Genomic DNA, 25,375 nt, shown 5'->3' on the forward strand with positions numbered 1-25,375 from the left:
ATGAAGCATTTTAGTCAATTCAATTTGGAGTAAAAATCAATTACTGTAGAGAAATCCTGTAAAACTCGAGTAACCGTCCCCGACACTATCATCTTTATGTATTTGAGTACTATATTATTTGTAGAAATTAAACATTGGAAATTGTCATTTGTGAAATCGAAATCAAAGTAAAGTTGAAATAAACATAGAAGATTATAAAAAAGATAAAAATGCAAACTTTGTAAAAACAAATCAAAGAAAACATAAAAATAATATAAAAATAATATAGAAAATAATATAAATAAGATCAGTGAATGTACATGAAGATATAAAGGCCAGAAAGGTATTAAGTAACTTACATTCTTTCTAGTGGGGGAGTTGGCAATGTGTTCTCTTCGTGTCTGACTCAGAAGTGTAGGGTGTTCGAAAATTCTTAGCGGCAGTAGGGGCTTTGAATAATATCAGTCGGTAAGACTTGGGTGAAGTAATTTATGGCAGTGGGTTGGACTTGGAATTCTTGAGGGATGTATTTTGTGGAGTTCTTATCTGAGAGAGACCGTCTGTTAAGATATTTTCGAAAATACTAGTGAATGGAAATTAATTAATTTCTGGCTAACAGTCGTGTCGCAATGATTAAGAATTTAAGAAAGGAAAAAGGCATTTTCGCTGTCCAAGAGCTAGTAGACAGTCTAAAGGCAGGAAATAGGCCCATTTTTTTAGTAACAGTATAGTAACAGTATATGTCTGAAGACAATTAGCTTTTTACAATATATACAATTGAGTAATTACACTATATACAAATCTTTCAACTGACAGTCATCCAACTTATACCGCCTTCTCAGGTTTAGGAATAAATTATCATATCCCTATCAGTTAAATGATTTAGAGTGAGCATTTAACGCCTGCTCTTTTAAGGCAATGGTTGATAAATTGAAAGGGAATTAGATTATTTTTGAGAATTTTGATAAGGATCAAAATTTCGCGTTGTAAATCTATTGTATCTGTGCATATAGTTTTAATTCGTTGTATTTGATTAATTATAGTATTGTTAATTACTTTTTTGGATATATTGGATTTCCAATTTATTAATTTGTTAGTATTGAAATTGAAGTTTCTTGTTTTGTCAAAAAGTAAAATTTTTTTGTAGTTAATGATTTGATAATCTAGAAAGTCTATGCTATTTTGTGAATTATTAGTTTTATTAAGTTTAAGACAATTCGGATAAATGTCGGAGTTTTCAATTTTACCAAAATTATTAATTGTAATAAGGTCATCAATATATCTGTAGGTGTGTTTGTAGTAATTTAACTCTTGTGGTTGTAGATTTTTTTGGAAGTTAAATTCTTTGATAAATAAAAAGATATCACAGATCGAGGAGCTGGAATGTAAGCCCATAGGCAATCCTCTGACTTGTTTAAAAAGTTGATTTTGAAACTTGATGTAGTTATGAAAAAGTGTGCATTTTAGGTAGGTTTTCCATTTGTCAAGAGTCATAATTTTGAGCATATCAGGGAAGAGTTTAGGCAGATCAAGTAGACTGGTATAGATTTCTTCTAGAGGAAGTGAGGTATATAAGTTTTTAAAGTCATAGCAGTTAATGTTTTGGATGTTAATTGTTTGAATGGTATTAATGACAGGAGTGTTATTATGGATGATCCAGCAATAGTTATGATTAGTGTTACAATCATTGAAAATAAATTTACAGATTTTATTAAGTTGAATTGAAAAATAATAGTCTATATTTTTCTTGTAATTATTAGTTCCATAAGCTATAAATCTAAATTTTAATGGTGTTTTATGGAATTTGGGAATCGCATAAAGATTAGTAAATCTGTTGTAGTTTGCATTGAAAGTAATATTGAGTTTCTTATGAAAAGTTTTAATCCTGTTTATTATAGATGTTTCTGTAAGGTTGGCTGATTGATAAGTAGTTGCGTTGAGAAGTTCTTTATGAATAATCTCAGTGTAGAATTGTTTTCATATAATGCTAAAGTTATTAGTTGCTTTATCTATTTTTGTAATAGTAAAAAGCTGTTTTAATTTACTAATATCTGATGTAAGTTGCGACCAGTTCAGTGTACTTTTAAATTTGAGGTGACTGATTTCTGTGGATATGCGTTGAAGAATTTTAGCTTTCCATTTTAAGAAAGTATCTATGGGAAAATTCAGTTGATAGCTTGCTTTAACTATAAATTCGTTGATGTTGTTTTCTAAAGTCTTGTAACAGTAATTTGTAGTCATGTTTCTGACTATACTATTAATTTCCATTCACTAGTATTTTCGAAAATATCTTAACAGACGGTCTCTCTCAGATAAGAACTCCACAAAATACATCCCTCAAGAATTCCAAGTCCAACCCACTGCCATAAATTACTTCACCCAAGTCTTACCGACTGATATTATTCAAAGCCCCTACTGCCGCTAAGAATTTTCGGACACCCTACACTTCTGAGTCAGACACGAAGAGAACACATTGCCAACTCCCCCACTAGAAAGAATGTAAGTTACTTAATACATTTCTGGCCTTTATATCTTCATGTACATTCACTGATCTTATTTATATTATTTTCTATATTATTTTTATATTATTTTTATGTTTTCTTTGATTTGTTTTTACAAAGTTTGCATTTTTATCTTTTTTATCTTCTATGTTTATTTCAATTTTACTTTGATTTCGATTTCATAAATGACAATTTCCAATGTTTAATTTCTACAAATAATATAGTACTCAAATACATAAAGATGATAGTGTCGGGGACGGTTACTCGAGTTTTACAGGATTTCTCTACAGTAATTGATTTTTACTCCAAATTGAATTGACTAAAATGCTTCATGAGAATAAGTTCTTTGAGTAGCAACTATTCGCGGAAATATTTGGCCTGACTAGAATTGCCGGTTTGGCTTTAACTTATAACTCGAGTAAAGACGAAACACTTTCATATTTACGTATTTTTATCAATTATTGTTCATTGAACGGGAGTTGGTTTGTTCCCCTTGAAAAGTCAACTAATTTCCGATCAATGACAATAATTACATGTTTTAATTTTTCCTTTTACAATTGTAATATTATTCTTCATGATGATTTAACTCCAGTCCCCGTTAAAACATTATTAACATTTTGCTTTCAAATTACTTCAAAACATCTTTCAAAATATAACTTACCAGTATGGATGCACACTTTTAAAATAATTCTACTTTAATTAAACTTAGGAGATAATATAATCAATTAATCTTTCAAAATATAACTTACCAGTATGGATGCACACTTTTAAAATAATTCTACTTTAATTACACTTAGGAGATAATATAATCAATTAATCAATACTGTTTAGGAAATAAATTATTATTCACTAACTTTGCAGCAATTGCGCAAGTAATAATAACTTGTATTCGCACTAAATGGATTTAAGCTCATACAATATTATACATATATATATATATATATATTGTTCCTTCCTCTCTTCTTCAGTGTATGTTACTATGTTATTTCTTGTTTAATTCTTCTTTAAATTCTTGTATTTCAATTCTGTATTGTGCTGATATTGTTATTTTGAAAAAACAAACCGTAAACTTTAACGTGAGAAATTGCTTTGAAAATTAGATTCTGAAGTTTTTAAGCTGGTAGTAGTATGAAAGTTTTGCCACTAAAGAATTTCATCAAATTATCTATCTCCGTGAACTAGAAATAAAATTTATGTTCTAATAAGAAGATTGGCTGTTTGGTCAATTACTGCAAAATACAATATATATATATTGTAATGTTTAAATACTAATATATATATAATAATTTATTTCCTAAACAGAATTGATTAATTGATTATATTATCTCCTAAGTTTAATTAAAGTAGAATTATTTTAAAAGTGTGCATCCATACTGGTAAGTTATATTTGGAAAGATGTTTTAAAGTAATTTGAAAGCAAAATGTTAATAATGTTTTAACGAGGACTGGAGTTAAATCATCATGAAGAATAAAATTTCAATTGTAAAAGGAAAAATTAAAAACATGTAATCATTCTCATTGATCGGAAATTAGTTGACTTTTCAAGGGGAACAAACCAACTCCCGTTCAATGAACACTAATTGATAAAAATACGTAAATACGAAAGTGTTTCGTCTTTACTCGAGTTATAAGTAAAAGCCAAACCGGCAATTCTAGTCAGGCCAAATATTTCCGCGAATAGAAGGGATTATGAACCAATGCTGATACTCAAAGAACTTATTCTTATGAAGCATTTTAGTCAATTCAATTTGGAGTAAAAAGCAATTACTGTAGAGAAAACTTAATTAACCCGAGTAACCGTCCCCGACACTTTCATGTTTATGCATTTGAGTACTATATTATTTGTAAAAATTAAACATTGGAAATTGTCATTATGAAATCGAATTCAAAGTAAAGTTGAAATAAACATAGGAGATTACAAAATAAGATAAATAATGCAAACTTTGTAAAAACAAATCAAATACAATATAAAAATAGTATAAAAAATAACATATAATAAGAACAGTGAATGTACATGAAGATATAAAGGCCAGAAAAGGTATTAAGTAACTTACATTCTTTCTAGTGGGGGAGTTGGCAAAGTGTTCTCTTCGTGTCTGACTCATAAGTGTAGGGTGTCCGAAAATTCTTAGCGGCAGTGGGGGCTTTGAATAATATCAGTCGGTAAGACTTGGGTCAAGTAATTTATGGTAGTGGGTGGGACTTGGAATTCTTGAGGGATGTATTATGTGGAGTTCTTATCTGAGTGAGACTGTCTGTTAAGATTTGTTTTGAAAATACTAGTGAATGGAAATTAATTAATTTCTAGCTAATTGTCGTGTCGCAATGATTAAGAATTTAAGAAAGGTAAAAGGAATTTTCACTGTCCAAGAGCTATTAGACAGACTAAAGTCATGAAATAGGCCCCATTTTTTTAGTAACAGTATAGTAACAGTATAAGTCTGAAGACAATTACCTTTTTACAATATATACAATTGAGTAATTACACTATATACAAATCCTTTAACTGACAGTCATCCAACTTATACCGCCTTCTCAGGTTTAGGAACAAATTATCATATCCCTATCAGTTAAATGATTTAGAGTGAGTATTTAACGCCTGCTCTTTTAAGGCAATGGTTGATAAATTGAATGGGAATTAGATTATTTTTGAGAATTTTAATAAGGAGCAAAATTTCGCGTTGTAAATCTATTGTATCTGTGCATATAATTTTAATTCGTTGTATTTGATTAATTATAGTATTGTTAATTACTTTTTTGGATATGTTGGAGTTCCAATTTATTAATTTGTTAGTATTGAAATTGAAGTTTCTTGTTTTGTCAAAAAGTAAAATTTTTTTGTAATTAATGATTTGAAGATCTAGAAAGTTTATGCTATTTTGTGAATTATTAGTTTTATTAAGTGTAAGACAATTCGGATAAATCTCGGAGTGTTCAATTTTACCAAAATTATTAATTGTAATAAGGTCATGAATATATCTGTAGGTGTGTTTGTAGTAATTTAACTCTTGTGGTTGTAGATTTTTTTGGAAGTTCTTTTTTGGAAATTCTTTGACAAATAAAAAGATATTACAGATCGAGGTGCTGGAATGTAAGCCCATTGGCAATCCTCTGACTTGTTAAAAAAGTTGATTTTGAAACTTGATGTAGTTATGAAAAAGTGTGCATTTTAGGTAGGTTTTCCATTTGTCAAGAGTCATGATATTGAGCATATTAGGGAAGAGTTTAGGTAGATCAAGTAGACTGGTATAGATTTCTTCTAGAGGAAGTGAGGTATATAAGTTTTCAAAGTCATAGCAGTTAATGTTTTGGATTTTAATGGTTTGAATGGTAATGGTATTAATGACAGGAGTGTTATTATGAATGGTCCAGCAATAGTTATGATTAGTATTGCAATCACTGAAAATAAATTTACAGATTTTATTAAGTTGAATTGAAAAATAATAGTCTACATTTTTCTTGTAATTATTAGTACCATTAGCTATAAATCTGAATTTTAATGGTGTTTTATGGAATTTGGGAATCGCATAAAGATTAGTAAATCTGTTGTAGTTTGCATTGAAAGTAATATTGAGTTTCTTATGAAAAGTTTTAATCCTGTTTATTATAGATGTTTCTGTAAGGTTGGCCAATTGATAAGTAGTTGCGTTGAGAAGTTCTTTATGAATAATTTCAGCGTAGAATTGTTTTCATATAATGCTAAAGTTATTAGTTGCTTTATCTATTTTTGTAATAGTAAAAAGCTGTTTTAATTTATTAATATCTGATGTAAGTTGCGACCAATTCAGTGTACTTTTAAACTTGAGGTGACTGATTTCGGTGGATATGCTTTGAAGAATTTTAGCTTTCCATTTTATGAAGGTATCTATGGGTAAATTCAGTTGATAGCTTGCTTTAACTATAAATTCGTTGATGTTGTTTTCTAAAGTCTTGTAACAGTAATTTGTAGTCATGTTTCTGACTGGTTTAAATTTTGTACCATAACTCATTAGTGTTTTTAGTTGATGGTTTTGTATGATATTCAGGTTGCCAGTAATTATGTGCTGGTGATGAGAATCTACGTAATTCCTGTAAATTGGTGTCTTACAATGTCATTCTGCTGTTTCATCTATTTCATGGTGGTTAGTGAGCAAGTTGCTTAAGGTCCTTTGATATTTAAATGCAACCATTGGAATTGTGTCAACTGCGGGGAAGTAATCTTTACAATCTCTGATGATTCTTGAGAAATGAATATTGTCAAACTGCGGATGCAGAAAATTGACTTTAAAATAAATTTTGCGTTTAGTGAGACTATTAAAGAGTCTGAAAAGACTAAAGTCAAGAATCATGTCTTTAATGATTTGTATGTCGTCGTAGCTTTCGTGAATGAATTTTTTTAGTTTGATAAGGATTTTATTAGTACAGGAGTGTAACCAGTTGAGAAGTTTCTTGGGAAAGTAGTCTGAGTCAAAAAAACATTTCAATTGTTTTTTCAATGCAAGTGTATCCAAAGTGGATAAAAATCTCGCATTATTTTTTATTTTGCTTCCTCTTTTTCCTCTCTGCGTTTTGTTGCTGTAGAGCTTAAATTGGCTGAAAATAGACTTCTTAGAAGTATCTCTATGACTATGTATATAAGTGTTAAGTCCATATGGATAAAGTGAACGTTGTTTTAGTACATAGAGAGATTCCTGAAAAGTTCGTGTTTTGTGATTGGGTATTATATCTAGTATATATATTGTAATGTTTAAATACTAATATAAATATATTAGTATTTAAAGGACACATTCGTACCTTTTCTTAATTTATTAAAACGAATAATTCTTTCAAATCTTTGTGTACAGTTTTTGAAGGTTTATATCTTTATGTAAATTCTGTTTTTATATTATTTTGCATTTAATTCAATTTGCTTGTGGATTTACTTTATTGTTTATTTTTAAATAGTAGAGTCCCAAGCGTATGCCAGAGTAGTTCTTGTCAATATGAGATTTTTAGAAATTTAATTCGCAGTTGTGGGCAGTTAACTAGCAACGTTTAAAATCTCATAACGGCAGGAAGAATGAACATCGAAGTTTAATGTTTTAAATACTAACCCCTTGAAAAGTTCTATTTAAAACACTAAACTGAAGGTTATTAATACTTTTTAATTTGTTTCTCCCATAAATATAATTTTATAACTTTAGTTCCCTTTTAAAAATTTTCTTCGTCTTTTATATTTCAATACCAATTAACAATAGACTATTTCAATATCCTTGTAGAATTCCTCACTTTGAAATTCTGAGTTACTGTTGAACGTGAAGAATCTTAAGAACAGATAAGCGAATAATCGCTAATCGCTTGAGTTTGAGTGACAGGAAACAACAAGATAGAAGGGTAAACTAGCCCTTTATTATTCCAACTAAAGTTTAGCAAATTCCGTCTTGGAGTGTACAATAAAGCAGACACTCCGGCTTTGTACTTAAGAGACTAAGAATAATACTAAACTAAAGATGTATCAAGGTAAAGAGGCCGAAACCATCAAGATTCTAACCGAGTTGGCCCCTTAAAGTTAATAGACTGGAAAGCTATCAAGGGTCTAAAGTACGGCCGAGCTTAATAATAGATTACGAGAGAGTAGCCTAAAAAGGCGGACGCGTGCAGACAGAATACCTGGTAACTCTCTCCATAAGACCGAAGAACTTCGCGGTTAAATACCGCTCTTTCTCATTATGTATTCAGGCGTGATTCTAAAACTACGTTTTGGCCGGAAGTAGTAAGTTGAAGTTAAGAATCGACAGGAAAGGAACTTTTAACTTAAAATTTAACTGTTCATAAAATTAACATAATACTTACACTCTAAACAATTTTTTCCTAGAATAGGATAATCTTTTTAATAAAAAAATTTCTTATTATAATAATTTCTTAACAATTCAGTCCTATGATCCTATGCAGCTCCAGCACAGGGATTATTTCTTTCTTTAATTATTTAATTATTTTCTTCTTCTTACACACACACACACACACACACACACACATATATATATATATATATATAAATGTGGTAGAGTTTTATAAATGGATATTTTGATAAATGAAATTATAAAATGAATGCAGAAGTTTAAATCATACTGTTCAGCAGTGTTTCGTAAACTTTTTTGATCCAGAACACTTTTTGTGTTCTAAAATTTTTAAGGAACACTAGAGTAAATTTGGATTTTTAATTGCAATAAATGATAACACAGATTATTAGATAAACAAAATAAATATTTATTGCAGTCTTTATATTATGCCTACAAAATAATTTTATAAAAATTGAGACATAAAACTAATTAATTAAAACAAATAATATAAAAAAAGTAAAGCATTTTTAGTTTTCAATAACTTCGATGTGTTTCGGTCTTCGAATTGTTAAATCTTTGAATGTCAAGTACAATTTTAGGAACCTGAATTCATATATCAGACGCAGCATCAAGTCGATTTCTATATCTAGATTTTGTTGCAGCGTAATATGAAAAACCTGCCTCGCACAAGCACAAATACGTATTGTAAAAGGAAGTAAAATATGAATAGTTCATCTGATAAATTCGGATATTCTTCTGGCAAACTGATCCAAAATTTATTCAATAATAGTCCTTTAAATTTTATTTTTATGTCAGAATCAAATGTCAAATCAATTAATTTTTTGAAAGTTTAGCCATTTCTTTTTACGCTTAAATTTTTTAAGAGTTAAGATATTTTTAGATAGTGACTGATAATAACGCATTGGCTTATTTAACTGACAGCTAAGCACGCGAGGCTTTCTGCCTAGGAAAGGGGTGCCTTTATGAAGGACTTCGAAATGAAGCTGGTTCATATCCCCGATACGCATGGGAAAAACTACAAAAACTTTCACATGTATGGATGGGCCCATTCGCGGGATTTCAGCCGGTGTCGAACTACCAGCGTTTTGTGCGCCCCACTCTCCCGCTGATCGGCGACTTATAATAATAATGCGAACAGAATTTTTCAAATGAAAAGCTTCTAAAAATAGATGTTCTTTGAAATGGTTACTTAAAATACGAATTTAGAGTTCTAGCAGCACTATTCTAGCTTTATCTTATTTAGCAGCATTAAATGCTTATAAAAATAGCAGAAATCGAAATACAAAGCATTGCAAAATCTTAATTATTTTATCAGCTTTATTGATAAATTAATAAGAAATCTGCAACGTCCGGAAGATTATAGTGGAACATAATTTATTGTTTTTATATAATTATTAAGATTTTCTAAGTGGCAACATGATGTAATGTTTTTTAATAGTTGTTAAGATTCGCCGTGTGGCAACAAGGAGTTTGTTAACGTTACTTTCTATAATAAGCGTTACGTAAGCCTTATTTCTTTAAAAAAACTTGTTAGCTCATTTTTATGTCAAAAAATAAGTAATATGTTTCAAACAAGTATGGAAGTTATATAAAAATAAATATGCTGTTTCTTTAAGACTAAAATAAGCATTTATTTAAATTATGAGATGCTCTGGATGAGTAATTTCGATTTCGCTTATCCATCAATAACCCTAAGACTACCTTTGTTGCCACATTGATAGATTCTGTGCTTGTGTACTGTAGGATTCATTTCAGAATATAATACACATAAAATTAATGAAAAAAAGAACTTGCCATTCTGTCAGTATTCAGATAGTTTAAGGATTTTATATTAATTTCAATCCATTTACCAAAACATTATTTGAAATCTTGATAATCCTCACAATGATGACTGAATCAGGAAGAAAACACTATAAAATTAAACTCGTTTAGGAGCTCAGGCATTCATAGCATTTCAAAAGTTCATTTATAAACATAATTGTAAATATTTATCACAAATCTCAGCAAATTTTAGGCAAGTGCTCAATTAAAAGCAGAAAAATAAAACTGTAAACATAAAAATTATACTGTTTTAAGAAGGATTAAAAGAAAATAAATCTATCTTTTTTTTTTTTTTTTTTTTTTTTTTTTTTTTTGAATTCATCCTTTTTATGTGATTTCGAATTATAATATTTGACTTCTACATTTGAGGAAAGACAATTTTATTCCAATTTAAATTAAAAGCCAGAGAATTCTTTATTTTTCCCATTAAAAAATAGGTTAGAAGAAAGGTAAATATTGTTTAAAAAATAATACTCTTCAAAAAGTTTTTAATTTTTCTTTCCTTTATATAAATTACGATAGAATCAATATCTTTTAAATTCAAAATTAATCAAATGCGTGTATTCTTAAACATCATGTGGGGTTATTCGTAATGTGGTAATCCTGTGGGGTTATTTATATTTTTATGTTACAGAAAAGTGCATTTGAAAACGTAATTGCATTTTACTCAATCTAACACATAATACTTCCATAACCTTTTGTCAAACAATACTTACCCTACCGTAATACTCTGCCATAGACCGATAATCTACGTGCAATGCAGACGCAGTTTGAGACAACTCTGTTCTACAGCTCTTTGCGAAACTGTTAACTTGGTTTCAGGTCACTCTCAAGTGCATGTTAAGCTAAGCACCGAATTTTTACGTCCGAGTACTTCGCCATAGTAACAGGCAGAGGGTGCTCTAATCTGGTGTGAGCGCCACCTGTCGAAGTATTTTTTTCTGCTCGCTCTGCACATCCGGTGAGAAATCAATAACGCGCGTTGACTATTATGACAAAACAGATATAAATAATTCATGCCCCAAAGGCTATCGCAAATAATAAAGGGTGATGAATATTTTTAACTTGCCACAGAATACTTTAAACTTCATCAGATTGATCTTAACACCTCACAGCTTTGCAGACCACAGACTTTCGCTGAGAGATTTCTAAAGAGTGCATTGGCGGAATCTTGAAATTTTGAGACTTTTTAAAGAGTTGATTGATTGAACGGCTGGAAAGAAAAATCACAAATGCTTCCATTTTGGAAATTCTTCATAAAACTATTGCTATTTCAAAATTATTAATTTTCCTACCTTGCAATAAGATATCTAAACACTTATATGGTGTGACAAAATTTATTTTGTGTGCATCGCAAGCTAACTAATTCAAATGCATTAAATACTGGTGTATCAAAATCGTAAATTATAAATCAGCATTAAAAAATTGCCCAGTAATGAACACAAATGTCGTTTTACTTAAATACGGAGCTCCTTTATATCCTAATAGCCAATAAATTCAATTCACATATAAAATTTGACTAACAATTTTAAATAGCAAGCTGTAAGTATCGAAAACTGCTTAATAATGAAATATTTCTTTATTTATGACTACTTTTTTCAATCACGGTACTAAAAATAGAAAAATATTTCATCTTAATAATATAATAATGAATGTAAAAGAACTTTTTAAAGTAAATGGTTTTAGTTAAAAGCACTAAAATATAAAAAATAACTTTTAGCGATCATAATATTCCTGACACATTTAAGATAATTCTTAAAAACCTACTTTTCAAGTATTTCTTTCCTGAATTTTAAGCCCTGTATTCCTTCAAACTGTTTATCGTAAATACTATCAAATGTATATCATAAAAATCAGTACACAAAGGAAATTCAGTTATAAGCATTGCAATAAATTAAAAATTTATTGTCATCGGGTATATCTTCTAAAGTCATAAAACTATTATAATAACAAATATAATCAACTTTGTAAATTAAATTAAAAGCTTTCGATACATAAATAATTTAATTTTCGTATTTATCACATGCTTAAGTAGGAATTGAAGAATGGCTTGATTTTCAGCAGATTATTAAAAGTGAATTCTCGCCATGAAAATATCAAAGTTCTGCATAGCACTTTGTTTTCGATGTCTTTAAGATGAAAAGCAGACATAAACAAATTAGTTTTGAAGAAGTGAAAGCTAAAAAATAATATTCTTTCATCAGATTAAAAAATTCTTTCTTATAATAATCGTTTATTAATCTAGTTATTCGTCAACAAATATTCTACAACAAAAATTAATTTCTGTATGAAATCAGAAATATATAATATATCAAATACATTGTTTTACAGCAATAATTTGAAATATGCATAAAACTATGTTTGTGAAGTTTTTCTGCAAGGTCAGATTAAATTAAATACATGTAGGGCATTGGAAACGATAACTCATACATTATGGCATTAATAACTGTTTAATCAAATATCAGTAAAAGAAATTTGTCGCGAAACTGCTAAGATGGTAGTGCAAGTTTTATAATTTGGAGCGGTTTTTTCTTTTTCTGGTCTCCACATCATCAAGAGCATCTAGAAGGAGCTTTGTGGTTTGGAGAGCACAGCCCCAAAACAGCGTCACTCCTGATCCTCCATGTCCGTAGTTGTGTATGACCTAGAAATAGGTATTATAAACAGCATTTAAACAGATGCAGTTGTTAACGGAAGTACGTTTTACAACTCTGTTTAACATATAACAACTAAATACTTTATCCGAATGGAAGAAAAAATAGACTTAATAGCGAAATAAGATGCGAAAATATTCTTGGGAAGTAAGGACTCTAATTTAAATCGTAATATCATAGACGGATTTTTTAGCAAGTAAAGATTGTCATATAAAACTCAAATAATTTTAAAAAACGAAAATTGAAAGAATAATCCAACATTTTTATCTGTGGAAGATGTATTAATATTCTATTATTTTCTAGGGTTTATATTTATTTTAACTAACATTTATTTTAAGCTATCTTTCCTGTCAAGCCTTTACTTTTCCCTAGAATTGCCAATGCTAGAGTATGTAAATTGTAGTAGAACGCGCAGTATATTCAAATTCAGCAGAAGTAAGTTGAGTTTAAATAGAAAGGAAACGAGTTTGTAAGTGTGCTTCTTGAATCGCGAACGTGAAGGTTGCTAGGTAGAATTTTAAGAACCGCGCGTTTCGGCCTGTGTGCCTATTTCGGCAGTTTGCTGAATCTTTCAACTGCTTAATTAGTAAGCTCGCTGAATCTCAGCTGTATTTTTAGAACGCGGTTAGGTTAGTTCAGATTTCAGAGCCTCGTGGATAGTGATCTAGCTATTCATTCATCCAGTCATTACTTTTTCAGTTTTACATTCTGTTTCTGTTAAACCGCCGGGTCGGCGTAGTTTGTGAGCGTCAAGTGGACGCAGCTGTTATTTTTAAAGTGGAATAAAAAGGGCTTTAAACCCTTCTTACGTGTTTGTGTAAATTTACATTTCGTAGCAGTCACTACCACAGTTGCTGACAAGTTGGGGCCACACGTTACCACAATTTCTTGGACGGGATTTATATCTTTGATGTTATGTTGAGAAACACGAAACTTTCTTTAAAAGCTTTAGTTTAAAGCTTAACTAACTTGTTCAATATATATTAATGCATTGTTTTATCAATATTCTCAACTTAACACGGGAAAAGTCATCCGTTCTTTGTTTCATTATCTGTCGATAGTTCTCAAAGTATCATCAGTTTCCCAAAGTATGTAATCATTCAAACTATCTTAATGACGTAATACGAAAGTGAAAGAAAATTCATAATAGTTTCTTTTTCCGGATTTCAACAGTTAAAATGGTTTTTAATTTTCGAAGGTACTGAGTACGCCACAGTAATAACAGATATTATATAACAGGGGTGGCCAAAGTACGGCTCGCGAACCTGATACTCTCGCAGGCAATTTATGCGGCTCATGCATATAAAATATATGTATGAAATATGGTGAGCGAAAACTATTCAGAGTCCAAAAGGAAGTAATTAATTAGTTTAGACTCTTTTTACAAAGTCAACAGGGATTTCTTTCTATTTAAAGCCTCCTCCACTATTTCTATAATGATGTAAATATGAACTTGTGGCTTTTAGAAAATCTAGATGCGGCTGTCGAACAATCCTGAATTTAAACGTGTGGCTCTTACTGACATGAAGTTTGGCCAACTCTGTTATGTAAGATACCCAAAATGTATGTCTGATGCAAATTTTGTATGGACATATCTGGGAATTTGATTAACAGAAGGGAAAATAACCCAGAAATTGAACCTGTGGGAAACTGATCAACTTTAAAGTAGCTAATCAAAGGCGAAAATATAGTGATAATAAAATCCAGCTCGTTGTTTAGTGAAGAAAGTCATTTATTAAAGGGAAAGCGTTATAAAGACTTTGTCTACACCAGAAATGAGACAACCAGTATCAGTAACAACAGCTCTTAAGTAATTTTCCTGAGGGAGCGGTAATGGAATATTATTAAATTCGCTGTAAACAAAAGACTGTTAAAAAAAGGAAATTTTTATTGAGCAGAAGAATATTATTCGTATTAAAAGAAAAACTAACAAAAAAAAAAAAAAAAAAAAAAAAGAACTGATATTACAGCACCAAGCTTGTAGGGTTCTGTTATGTCTAGAAATTATCTCTTTGTCCTGTATGTAGAACCTACTAGACTGAAAAAAAGAGTTATCGCTTTTGTCTGATGCAAAGATAAAGTCGTAAGAAGGTTAAAATACATTTTTATTTAACCCTTTAAATTAACAGATGAACCTCCGCTATTTGCGGATATTTAAAATAGCATAAGATGAAGTTAAATTCATATTTAAGTAACGTAGTCTGAGACTAAAATAGGCTACTTAGCATGGCTGAAGATAGTTAACGGGGACTATTCTAGACGTAGATTAGCAGAATGGTAATACCGGAATAAAACTTTGCTGCTGTCAGAATCTCTAAACTGAAACAATCAAAACCTCGGCTTAAATACGCAATATAACTAATTTGCATTTTGGTGAGGACTACGGAAAGAAGTTAAAGCAAAGGTTCAGATCATAACTGGTTAATTGACAAAAAATTCTACAAGCTAAGCAGCTGAAATTTATTTTTTGCTTGTTATCGATACCCCAAAACAGGAAGGAAACTAAGGAATTTAATTTCAAAAAGAAAGTGTGTAACTGATAAGCTGTTTTTATTCTGAGCTGTTTTATAGAAATTTCGCTGGCATAACATAATTACGAAACTAAATGAGAAATGTGCATCATATTTGGTGACAGGAAAACCCCGAGACTGTATACTCATTTTTGAAACACTAATACCGTTATCATGAAACTTCAATAGCACACAATTAGACTAGATTTGTACCTAAATTGGCTATTCTAAATTCTTATAATTATTCATTCTAAATCATGGAAAGCCTTTCTGAAATTTAATTTCATACACTAACACTCTAAATGACTATTTATTTTCCAGACTCATAATGTTGGATATTTCACTGAACAAAGGGTAAAATATTATAAATAAATAAATGAATCGTGCATTTTTGCTGAAATGCCTACATGAGTGGTTCTCAAACTTTTTTATCCCATGCACCCTTTCACCATTGCTAGACGATCATTCTCCACCACCTTTTTACAAAATATGCATGTATATTTATTTAAATTTAGATTCTTCTTTAATGTGTTTAGTAAATTAAACAAGCAAAAAGCATAGAAAAATTTAGCAGGTAAATGAAAGACTAATCGCATTCTCCTTTCCCTGAGACTTTAAAATCTTCCCCCCCCCCCGATTGAGAACTCCTGATCTCTACATTCTAAGCTAAGTGCTAAATAATGCCAAGGATTCGAGCAAGTTAACATCACAATACTAAATACGTTTTCAGACTGCATGATACGAGTATAAGCCACACTGAAGAAAGGATATCATGTAATCCCAAAAATTTATAATCAGGAGTAAAATTTCTGTAAAAGTTCACTTCAAATTTGATTATTGAAAGGAAAAAATAACTTGGAAACTGAACAAGTTTCAGTAACTCAATTGCAGAATGCGATAAAACACCGTTCTGTTATCAAATATTACTCTGGCTTTTAACTTTATTCAAAAATATAAGCTAAGTCCCCCCCACCGCATTTTACGACAGGGGTAAAATTCCGTGCTGCAATTCCTTAACAATATAATTGTTTTTGAGAAAAATATTGCTACCAAGTTTTGTATATATCTAAATAATTTTAGTGAAGTTATGTTTAAAATTATAGCACCTTTTTTTATAATGCAACATAAAAAATCTGAAGAGATGAAGCTATGGCGGAAATTTAAAATTACAGGGACAAGTCCATTTAACATTGAGGTAAATGGCTGTCTCGCTGAACTGGTGAGATATCGCCAAGCTGGCAGTGGTTTCGGCGACTAATTTTTGTCGCCAAATTTGACGGTTAACCGTCATAAAAACACCCTTGCAGTTAAATTCGAAAAACTCCTTTTACAGTCTTCCAGTCCAAGTAGTTCAAAAAATCTTCCCATTGTAAACATCAAGCCAATAGTTAATATTTCTAATGTTAGTCTTTCAGAAGAACAAGAGAGAATTCTAAAATATAATTTTAACTTCTCACAAACCTGTAAACCCTCGATTCCAAAGATTTTGGCTCCTATCGAAAAAGCTTTCAAGTTCAGTAAAGTTTCAGATTCACAGAAAGAAATGATTAGGCATCTTATCGCTCATAATGTGAAATTCAATAATAAACCTTTGAAACCAAATATAACTGCGAAAGAAAGAGCTACAATGCGCGAAATTCATTCTAACCCGGATATTATCATTTCAAAGGCTGACAAAGGTGGCCAGATAGTCGTTATGCATAAGAACACTTACATTGATGGTGTCACTAAACTCTTAAACGAAGGACCATATAATCCGATCCTAAAGATCCTTCACCTTCCGACTTGTCAAAAATAAAAACTGCGATCAAATCTTCGCAAATCATTTCAAGCAACTTAAAACATTCGCTTATCCCATCTGTTGCGAATTGTGCCAGATTATATGCTCTTCCCAAAATTCATAAAAGTGGTATTCCTTTCCGCCCTATTGTATCAAATTTAGGTACTGCCCCTCGTATCCTTTAGCTAAATATTTATTTTCTAAATTTTCCACTCTATTAGACAATAACATTTACACCATAAAAAATTCAATAGAGTTTGTAAAAATAGTTAAAAACATTTCTCCTAGTAATTTACTCATGGTTTCTTTTGATGTAAAATCATTATTCACCAATGTCCCAGTGGAGGGTGCATTAAGATGTCTAGAAACCAGACTTCGCGAATTTCATTTCTCTTGCATCGAAATTGATGAGCTAATTTCTCTCACTCAACTCTGTTTGAAACAAACACATTTTGTTTTCCAAAATAACTATTACAAGCAAACTGAGGGATTAGCCATGGGAAGCCCCCTCAGTCCCATCCTGGCTGATATCTACATGCATTATTATGAATCAAAATTGTTTGAAACTTTAAACTTCCCGGCATGGTTCCGCTACGTAGACGATACTTTTACCCTGTTTGAAGGTAATACAGATGATTTAAATAAAGTTCTTTCAACAATGAATTCTATTGATCCTGCTATTCAGTTCACTTTTGAACTTGAGACTTGCAATTCTCTTCCGTTTCTCGACATTCTGGTCACACGTAACACATCCAATTTCAGTACTACGGTTTACCGTAAACCTTCATCGGTTTGCCTTCCACCACACTTTAAATCATGTCATCCGACTAAACAAAAGTTAGCTTCATTTTATTCCTATGTTTTCCTTGCTCTTCAAGTTTGCTCCTCTAAACTAGCCCTTGATGAAGAACTAAATTATTTAAAAGCAATAGCTATTGGCAGCGGCTTTTCACCCAACATTATTAATCAAGCAGTTAAAAAATTATCATCTCAACACACTAAAAGGCACACTCTTGTTTTAGGAGATTATAAAAATTCTGTTGTCATTCCCTTCTTTCCATTAATTAGCTATAAAGTTGCACATATTTTGCAGAAATTTAACTTTTGGGTTGTTTATTCTCCCATCAAAAAAATTCCGATTTCCATACTCAAGGACCCCATTCCGGATATGAATTCCTGGGGTATTTATAGGATTCCTTGCCAGTATGGTTTAATTTACATTGGCCAAACTAAGAGAGCCTTAAAATTTCGCTTCAAGGAACATGAGGCATATGTTAGAAAAAAGGAAACACAGAAGTCTTCTGTTGCGCAACATTGTTGGTCCGAAAATCACACTTTCAATTTTTCTGCTGCCAAAATTATTCAAAAAAATATCTTCCATTGGAGAACTGGATTTTCTAGAGGCATTTCACATTCATAAAAATCTTTCTGTTCTAGTTAACGATCCTAATTCCAATACAAATTTGCCTTCGGCCTTTAAAGAAATTATGTTTTAGTTCTGGTTTCACCAACAGATGGCGCCACTTGCTTATTCTTGTCCAGGCTTTCTTATCTTATCTAATCATTTTTTCCTATCTTGTTCATTTGCGGTTTTGCAGCTGAGGATGGTGGTTCGGTAAAACCATCGAAACTATTGCTGCGAAAATTTTGTAAATATAACGCTGATTTTTGTTGTTTGTCTTCTGAATTAGTATTTATTCGGCATGTTATTGTGTCTTAATTACTTTCTTATTATCAAACTCAGACGCCATATTTTACACCTTAATAATAGCAATATAAAAATTTCGCATTCTAATTCAGACTTCAGTTTTATCTAATAATTACATAATCCACGTAAAATTTTTGAATAAAAATATACTTTGATAACGATTTCCTCAGACTGGTATTTGAATAAAATAATTTCGTTCAATTTTACGAATATTATGCGCATTTATTATTGAGAGAAAATAATTTTTTATCAAAATGTTTTAGTTAAAATCATATAAACTAAGAAATGGAATTTTTAATGGAACATAGTTTAAGCGCCTAGAAAACTGATATTCGAACTAGTTCTGGAAGAAAACGTTTCTAGATGAAATTGCCTTTTATTAATATAATAGCTGCATACATTGTGTGCGTGACGTCTGCGCATACTCATTTTTGGGAAGTTGCATTCGTGTTTTTACTTCCCGCATGTAGCTGACTGCAGGCAGTTACATACAAAGCATTCTTAATTTGTTTCACAGATTTGATCAGTTTTACTAGTATTTTGTTCAAATGTCTCTCCTGCGCAGTTCAGCGATAGAAAATCTGCAGAGGATATTGGTTGAATTATCAGTCAGACTAATTCATTAACCAAAAATCACACACAAAATAAATAAATAAAAATAAAAAAACTGAAAGCAGTAATAAATTAACAATTTATTTTATACTTGTTATTCACACAATTTATGATTGAATGGAAATATTATTTATTTACTTTGTTACTAAGTTTCATTCATTTTTAAAATCTTCAAATAAGGTATGCAATTTCAAAAGTTACAGATTTTAATTCATAAACTTTTAATTTATAAAATTTTACGAAAAGTACTTACTTCTAATACTTTTTCTCCTAAAACCTGAGTTTCTCTTTCCAAACGGGGTTTTGGTCTTCCAGGTCTCAGTCCAACCCATTCCCTCAGTACTTTTGCCTTCTAATTGAAGAGGTGTTAAATAAAAGGATTTATAAACTTAATGATCTTTCATATTATGTATTCAAGATAAGATCAAAATAATAAAAAATGTTTTAGTGAATTTGTACGCAATAATTGAAGATCAAATCTAAACATGCAAGCATTTTTTTTAAATTTTTATTATTTTAAATTTTAACTCTGTAATTAGTTTTTTTTTTGGAAATCCTTTGAAGTAAAATCATTTATAGTTTCACCCATCAATCTCTTTCCTGCACGTCTGCATTTGATACAATATTAAATAATATACTGGAATTTGAATCAAATTTTTTCTAAATATTTTTAGCGTCTGTGTCATGTCACAGCTTACTCAAAGTTTGTCTCTTCTTCAACAACGTTTTAAAAAATTCTTCAAATTGTTAAAAATAATCAGCTTTGCCTTCCGATTACAGCATAAAAAACGTAATCAGCAGTTAATTTTTGCTCGCTGATACTTTCTTAGCAGAAAACATCTTAATTTGAATTCAGAAGTGGCCAAGTACATACAGGGTATTCCAGAAAAAGTGCGCAGCTAGTCTAAACTAGTGTAGAGCATCACTTGGTTTATTCAGGCAGTTGGGAAAAAATACCGTTGGAATTACTTAAATGCATAGTTCATGATACTCGATTTCGAAATCGCATAATGTCGTTTTGGGCTGGCGAATGAAAGGACATCCACAAATTGAACACAACAAAAGAAATTTACTGTGCACATTCAGTTACCCATAAACAGTGTTTGAACATGCAGACATCTTTGTATGTGTCAACCAGTACTTGATCCAGTGATTCAATGCCACTTACACTGAGGTCAATGGTTGGCTATTTAAATTTTCATTATAGGATTATATCATACGGTACATCGCTCCCAACGGCTGGGCACTTTGCTAGCTAAGGATTCATCAAGAGAAGCTCGCTGATTATTTAGCAGTCTCATGGCCAATAACATTGCAAAGCTTCACCTTAGGGGCCGACGACTTTACAAAACCCCAATAAATATATGACAGTTGTGTCAGGATTAGCATCCGCACGTAGACATTTAGCAAGTCCAAAAAGTCCACGGCAGTTAATTTTTCAAGCAGAGTCCTCCTTTCTTTACTTTATCTAACACAAGTTTCTGTCAGTTTTAACAGCGATTCTTAACATTGTTTTGATTGCTTCTTTGCTTAAATTTAAGCAGTTCCTACAGGATACTTTTTCCCCGAACAACAATATCCAAGCTTACATGTAGACTTTATGAGGCTCTTAGCCGTCTATTCGGCTGCGTTCCCGAAGCAGGGTGGAGCAGAGAGTAGATGGTTTCTGCCAGGAAGATAACACAATGTGAGGCTAAGGCCAGGTCAGTGGTCTTCCTTGGTGGCGTTCACTCACTCACCTTAGGAGGCGATCGCATTACAACAGCCAAAAGAAAAAAGCACCACCCCAGTTTCGAAGGAGAACGTGCCGGAAGACGGATCGGCATGTCTCTTACCCTCTCTTGCCCTGATACCAAATTCTCGAAACGTTTCCAAGTATTTAAACCCCCAAGCCATGAAAACACCATATACTTGGAAAGGCCCCGGCTTTCTTCGGGAACCAAACCCAAGACTAAGGCAGCCATCTCACCTATTATTATGATAACACAACGGCATGCCGTACATTGTAAGCCTTCAGTTACGTCACAGTATATCTTTATTCGCTAGATTCGTAGTGACATCACAGAAATTTGAATTGCGTATCTCTTGAATGATGCGGTGTACCGAAATCATTCTAGAGTAAATTGTGTCGTCTAGCCACCAAATATGCTATGTAATGACATCGCTCTTTCTGTGGGATGTTCTATATAATAGACATAAAGACTAGTTTCAAATATATGCTGTTAAATAATATATTTCGTTCAGCCAAAGTTTAGGAATATGTGCTAAAATGATTAACACAATTATTTAAAGACAGCAATTATATTTACTCTAAATTCATTCGCCATGAACAGCCTAGAGGCCAAATATAAGATTGTAGTGGTAATAATAATAATAATAATAATAATAATAAAATGCTAGTTGGAATGCATTTTTAATTGGAATATTTAAGTCCTTAAGTTTTAATCTATCAAATGTAATAAAGATTAACGAGAATGCTAATACGAAAAACAAGTTCACTAAAGTCATCTTTCAGTAATTATCAGTCAGCTTATATTAAGAAGTTCTAAAGCGGTCTGAAAATTCCTAAAAGTATGAAAATGTATATTCTTTCTGATATCAGCAGAAAATAATTATAATGACACATTCTTTAACCTACCTATATGCCGAAGAAAAGGACCTGATGGGCTGCATGAAGCCCACAAATCTCTATTAAACCATCACTTTTTAATGTATTGCTCCATTTTTATAAATATGACTCAGCATTTTTTTTCAAGTCTAAAACCTCCTTTAGTGGTACCGATCATTCAAATTATCACTCAGTACACTGGTGACTCAAAAATGAATGCATTGTTAAAATCTAAAGAAAATGACTAAGTTAAGTGAACTTGAGCCGCGATAAATAAAAGTAACAATTTCTGAAGTAGCTTCCCAGTATAATATAGAATCAGTGACGTAACCAGAGATTTTGTCATACCAAAACATCCATAAAATATCATATTCTAAAGGATTAATTTATTCGTTTTTCTATTAGTAATATCTTCGATGACATTCTAAAAATTTGTTTCCTCACCCCAGTTGATGTTCTGTATACAGTACCGTTAAGATTTCGTAAATGCAAGGTATTGATTTTCAGATCTTAGGTGCTTTTTATTTGATTCGTATTTAGAAAAACTTCTCTTATAACAGGCAACCCTTGCACCAGTGAAGTAAATTCGCAGTAGTAGGGCTAATTCGTAGTAGTGGGGCTTCAAAGTTAAGAAACTTCAGAATTAAAAAAAGAGTCAAATTTATGCATTTGTCACGACATAATAAATTCTTGGCAAAAGAATTTTTGAACTAAATATTTTTTATTTACAAGCTAAGCGAAATATAGACTACCAGAAGAGACTTGACAGATATATTGTCGATATCACAGTTCATTCGATAAATGCAACGTCAAGAAAATGCGTTGTCAAAAATAAAAACAAAAAAGTTAAAAGTAACGTTTTTTGTTTACTACCTTTAAACTAGGAATAAGTTCGCAGCATCCATTCCAAATGTGTTTTCTGTCCTTAGGATCAACTTTTCTGCTCCAGTTTCCTTCTTGATGAGTTCCCCCACATATAACTTCTTTTACGCTAAAATTGAAATCAAACTTTTGAAACGGAATCTTGAAAAGCATCGAAAAATATGTATGAATGTTATTCAAAATGCTGCTTAATTATTTCTTCTTTGTATAAGTATCTGATTTTTTTCATAACATTCATAATAAGAAAGGAAGTACAAACATTTTCGTATAAATAATCTATATTACAGAAGAATCTACATTACAGAGAGCAATAGCTTATAACAGAACAAAAAAGACTTTTTTCCATGAAAATATAACTTTTAACTTTTTAGGAAGTCAAGATCAAATTTCATGGCTCTGCTTTTGAAGAATATTAAATTAGTATTTGAAACATGCAAGCTTTTTTAAAATAGCTTCCTAATTTTATGGATTAGTTTTATATAGTGTGGGAGGAACGTTTCATGAACTAAAGAATTGTTTTAATTTATTAATAATATCAGATGTTAAAATAAAAGTTAAAGTCTGAAGCCTATGAGTTCAATAATCTTTAAAATTTTGGCTAAGGTAAAATAAACTTTAATCAAATTATAGTTCATCTTTGTGATGCATTATCTTTATTAGTAAAGAAAAAAAAAATTTTTTTTTTTACATTTACTTTCACATTAGTAATACTGGTTGAAAAATAGAGTTTAATTTAGTACACGTATAAATACGGTAAACTTGAATAACAAACCGGTCTCTAGTTCCGGAGATTCCTTGTATCTGGAACTACTGTTTGTTCTTCTTCCGATAACAAATAGCAGTTATGTGGGATATTAGTTATCACACATAACTGCTAATAAATAATTGTTTACATTTTACTATCTTTTTTATTGTTATTTACGTATTTTATTAAAAATCGAAAATTAATTTAAACTATAAACAAAAAACTTTATATGTAACGTTTTATTAATCTTAATTTTTCTACATCAATAAAAAAATTAATATTTTAGTTTAATTACAGTTGAAAAAATAATCATTTTACTCCTAGTTGAACAGAAATAAGTTTTGTGCAAGTAAAAATTAATTTCGTAGTATAACTGGAAAAATTGTGTTTTGTAATTTGTTTTAGGGAAACAAAAGTATTTTAACTGCATAATCTCTATTTAAATTAATAGGATAGAGGAAAATATACGCAGAAGAATACTGGAAAGCAATAGCTTATATTACTAAAAGCCCCTCCTTTTCCCATATTTTATCAAAAATACAAACTTTAGTTCTTTAGAGAGCCAAAATCAAGGTTTATAGCCCAGCTGTTGAAAAATATTAAAATAGTGTTTGAAACACGCATGGAATATTAAAATAGTACATGAAACATGTTCTAGCTTTTATAGTTGCAGCATAAAAGAGAGCAGCTAGAAACATCATATTTCTTTCACAAATACAATATAATTAAAGGACAAAATGATTAAAATTTCAGGTAATTTTAAGATACAGAATACGTAGAATTTGGACCTCGAGATATACCTCATATAAAAAAATAGCATTTATCATATGGCCAGGCATAGAGTGAATCCACTTTACCCCATGCCTGGCCAAATAGATACTCCATGCCCTGGTAGAGATATTCAGATGCATGTGGCTTCAGTTCTATGTCAGTGTTCATATATCGTACTGGTTGGTGGAATTTTTCATGCCATTCTGTGTAATCATTCACCAGGTGTTTTCAGTTGGGGAGAAATCCTGTCAGTGCAGGAGTCAGATACCCTACGTATTGACTCTTTATTGCGGCAGTAAAATTCCTTTATGTAGCCATGTTTTTTCCCAACCTGTCGCAACTGGGAATTTTGATTTGATGCTTTTAACTGTATTTTTGTTTTAATCTGCGTTTTAATTTTTTGTTTTAATCTTTTAACTGTACTTTTGTTTGTCCTTGTCGGGTGTGCTGCGTTAACCATAATGCCGATTATTATCAGCCAGGAGGGCTGCAGCGCTTTCGTATATTACATTACATTACCCTACGTAATCAGAAAAGCAAAACTGAGTAGGCTTTGCAACTGTCTCGTTGAAAGTTGAAGACGGAGGCCTCTAAGGTATGGCACAGTCAGAGAGGTATTAAAACTTGTTGAAAGAATCAGATATACGGGTGATAGGTAAACGAATGTATACGCAACAATATTTCGTACCATCAGGTCAAGTTCTGGGCCGATGTAATGATAAATAATTCAAGCTTCTTATTTTCGTTCCCCTCGAAGCATTCACACATTGATACGGACTTTACGATGCAATAAGCACTTCTTGGTAGAGTGGAGGCTGCTGACATCCCCCCATGTGAGTTCAGTTTGACTCTCCTCGACCAACCGGTTGCAAACTTTCATAACAATCCTTGGATCTTGGCTAACTTGAGCAGCTGTTTCACGATACGATAAACTGCAATACCAGTAGTTGCCCGCGATCAAATTTTGAGACGTGCTGGTATGAGT

At 31.2% G+C, this 25,375-nt stretch overlaps 2 protein-coding genes across 6 annotated transcripts in view; both read right to left on the reverse strand.

Annotated features, from left to right (window-relative positions):
• Positions 1–11,019, reverse strand: part of LOC118201808 (annexin A7-like) — a 156,402-nt gene extending 145,383 nt beyond the window's left edge. For 2 of the 4 annotated variants that reach the window (XM_085825620.1, XM_085825612.1), the window contains exon 1: positions 10,837–11,019. In XM_085825620.1, coding sequence (XP_085681746.1) covers positions 10,837–10,857 — 21 coding nt within the window. In that variant the 5' untranslated portion in view covers positions 10,858–11,019. The remainder of the gene's footprint in view (positions 1–10,836) is intronic. The other 2 variants (XM_085825628.1, XM_085825626.1) reach the window with 2 other exon arrangements.
• A 1,314-nt stretch (positions 11,020–12,333) lies between these two features.
• The window catches only part of Daao2 (D-amino acid oxidase 2), a 102,174-nt gene continuing 89,132 nt past the window's right edge, over positions 12,334–25,375 (reverse strand). For both annotated transcript variants that reach the window (XM_085825603.1, XM_085825596.1), the window contains 3 exons: positions 22,866–22,983; positions 19,638–19,736; positions 12,334–12,764 (listed from right to left, as the gene is read on the reverse strand). In XM_085825603.1, coding sequence (XP_085681729.1) covers positions 12,630–12,764; positions 19,638–19,736; positions 22,866–22,983 — 352 coding nt within the window. In that variant the 3' untranslated portion in view covers positions 12,334–12,629. The remainder of the gene's footprint in view (positions 12,765–19,637; positions 19,737–22,865; positions 22,984–25,375) is intronic.

This window comes from Stegodyphus dumicola, chromosome 1 (assembly GCF_044657685.1).
Source record: "Stegodyphus dumicola isolate Sdum_Otavi_A_Nest chromosome 1, ASM4465768v1".
Lineage (NCBI taxonomy): Eukaryota > Metazoa > Arthropoda > Arachnida > Araneae > Eresidae > Stegodyphus > Stegodyphus dumicola.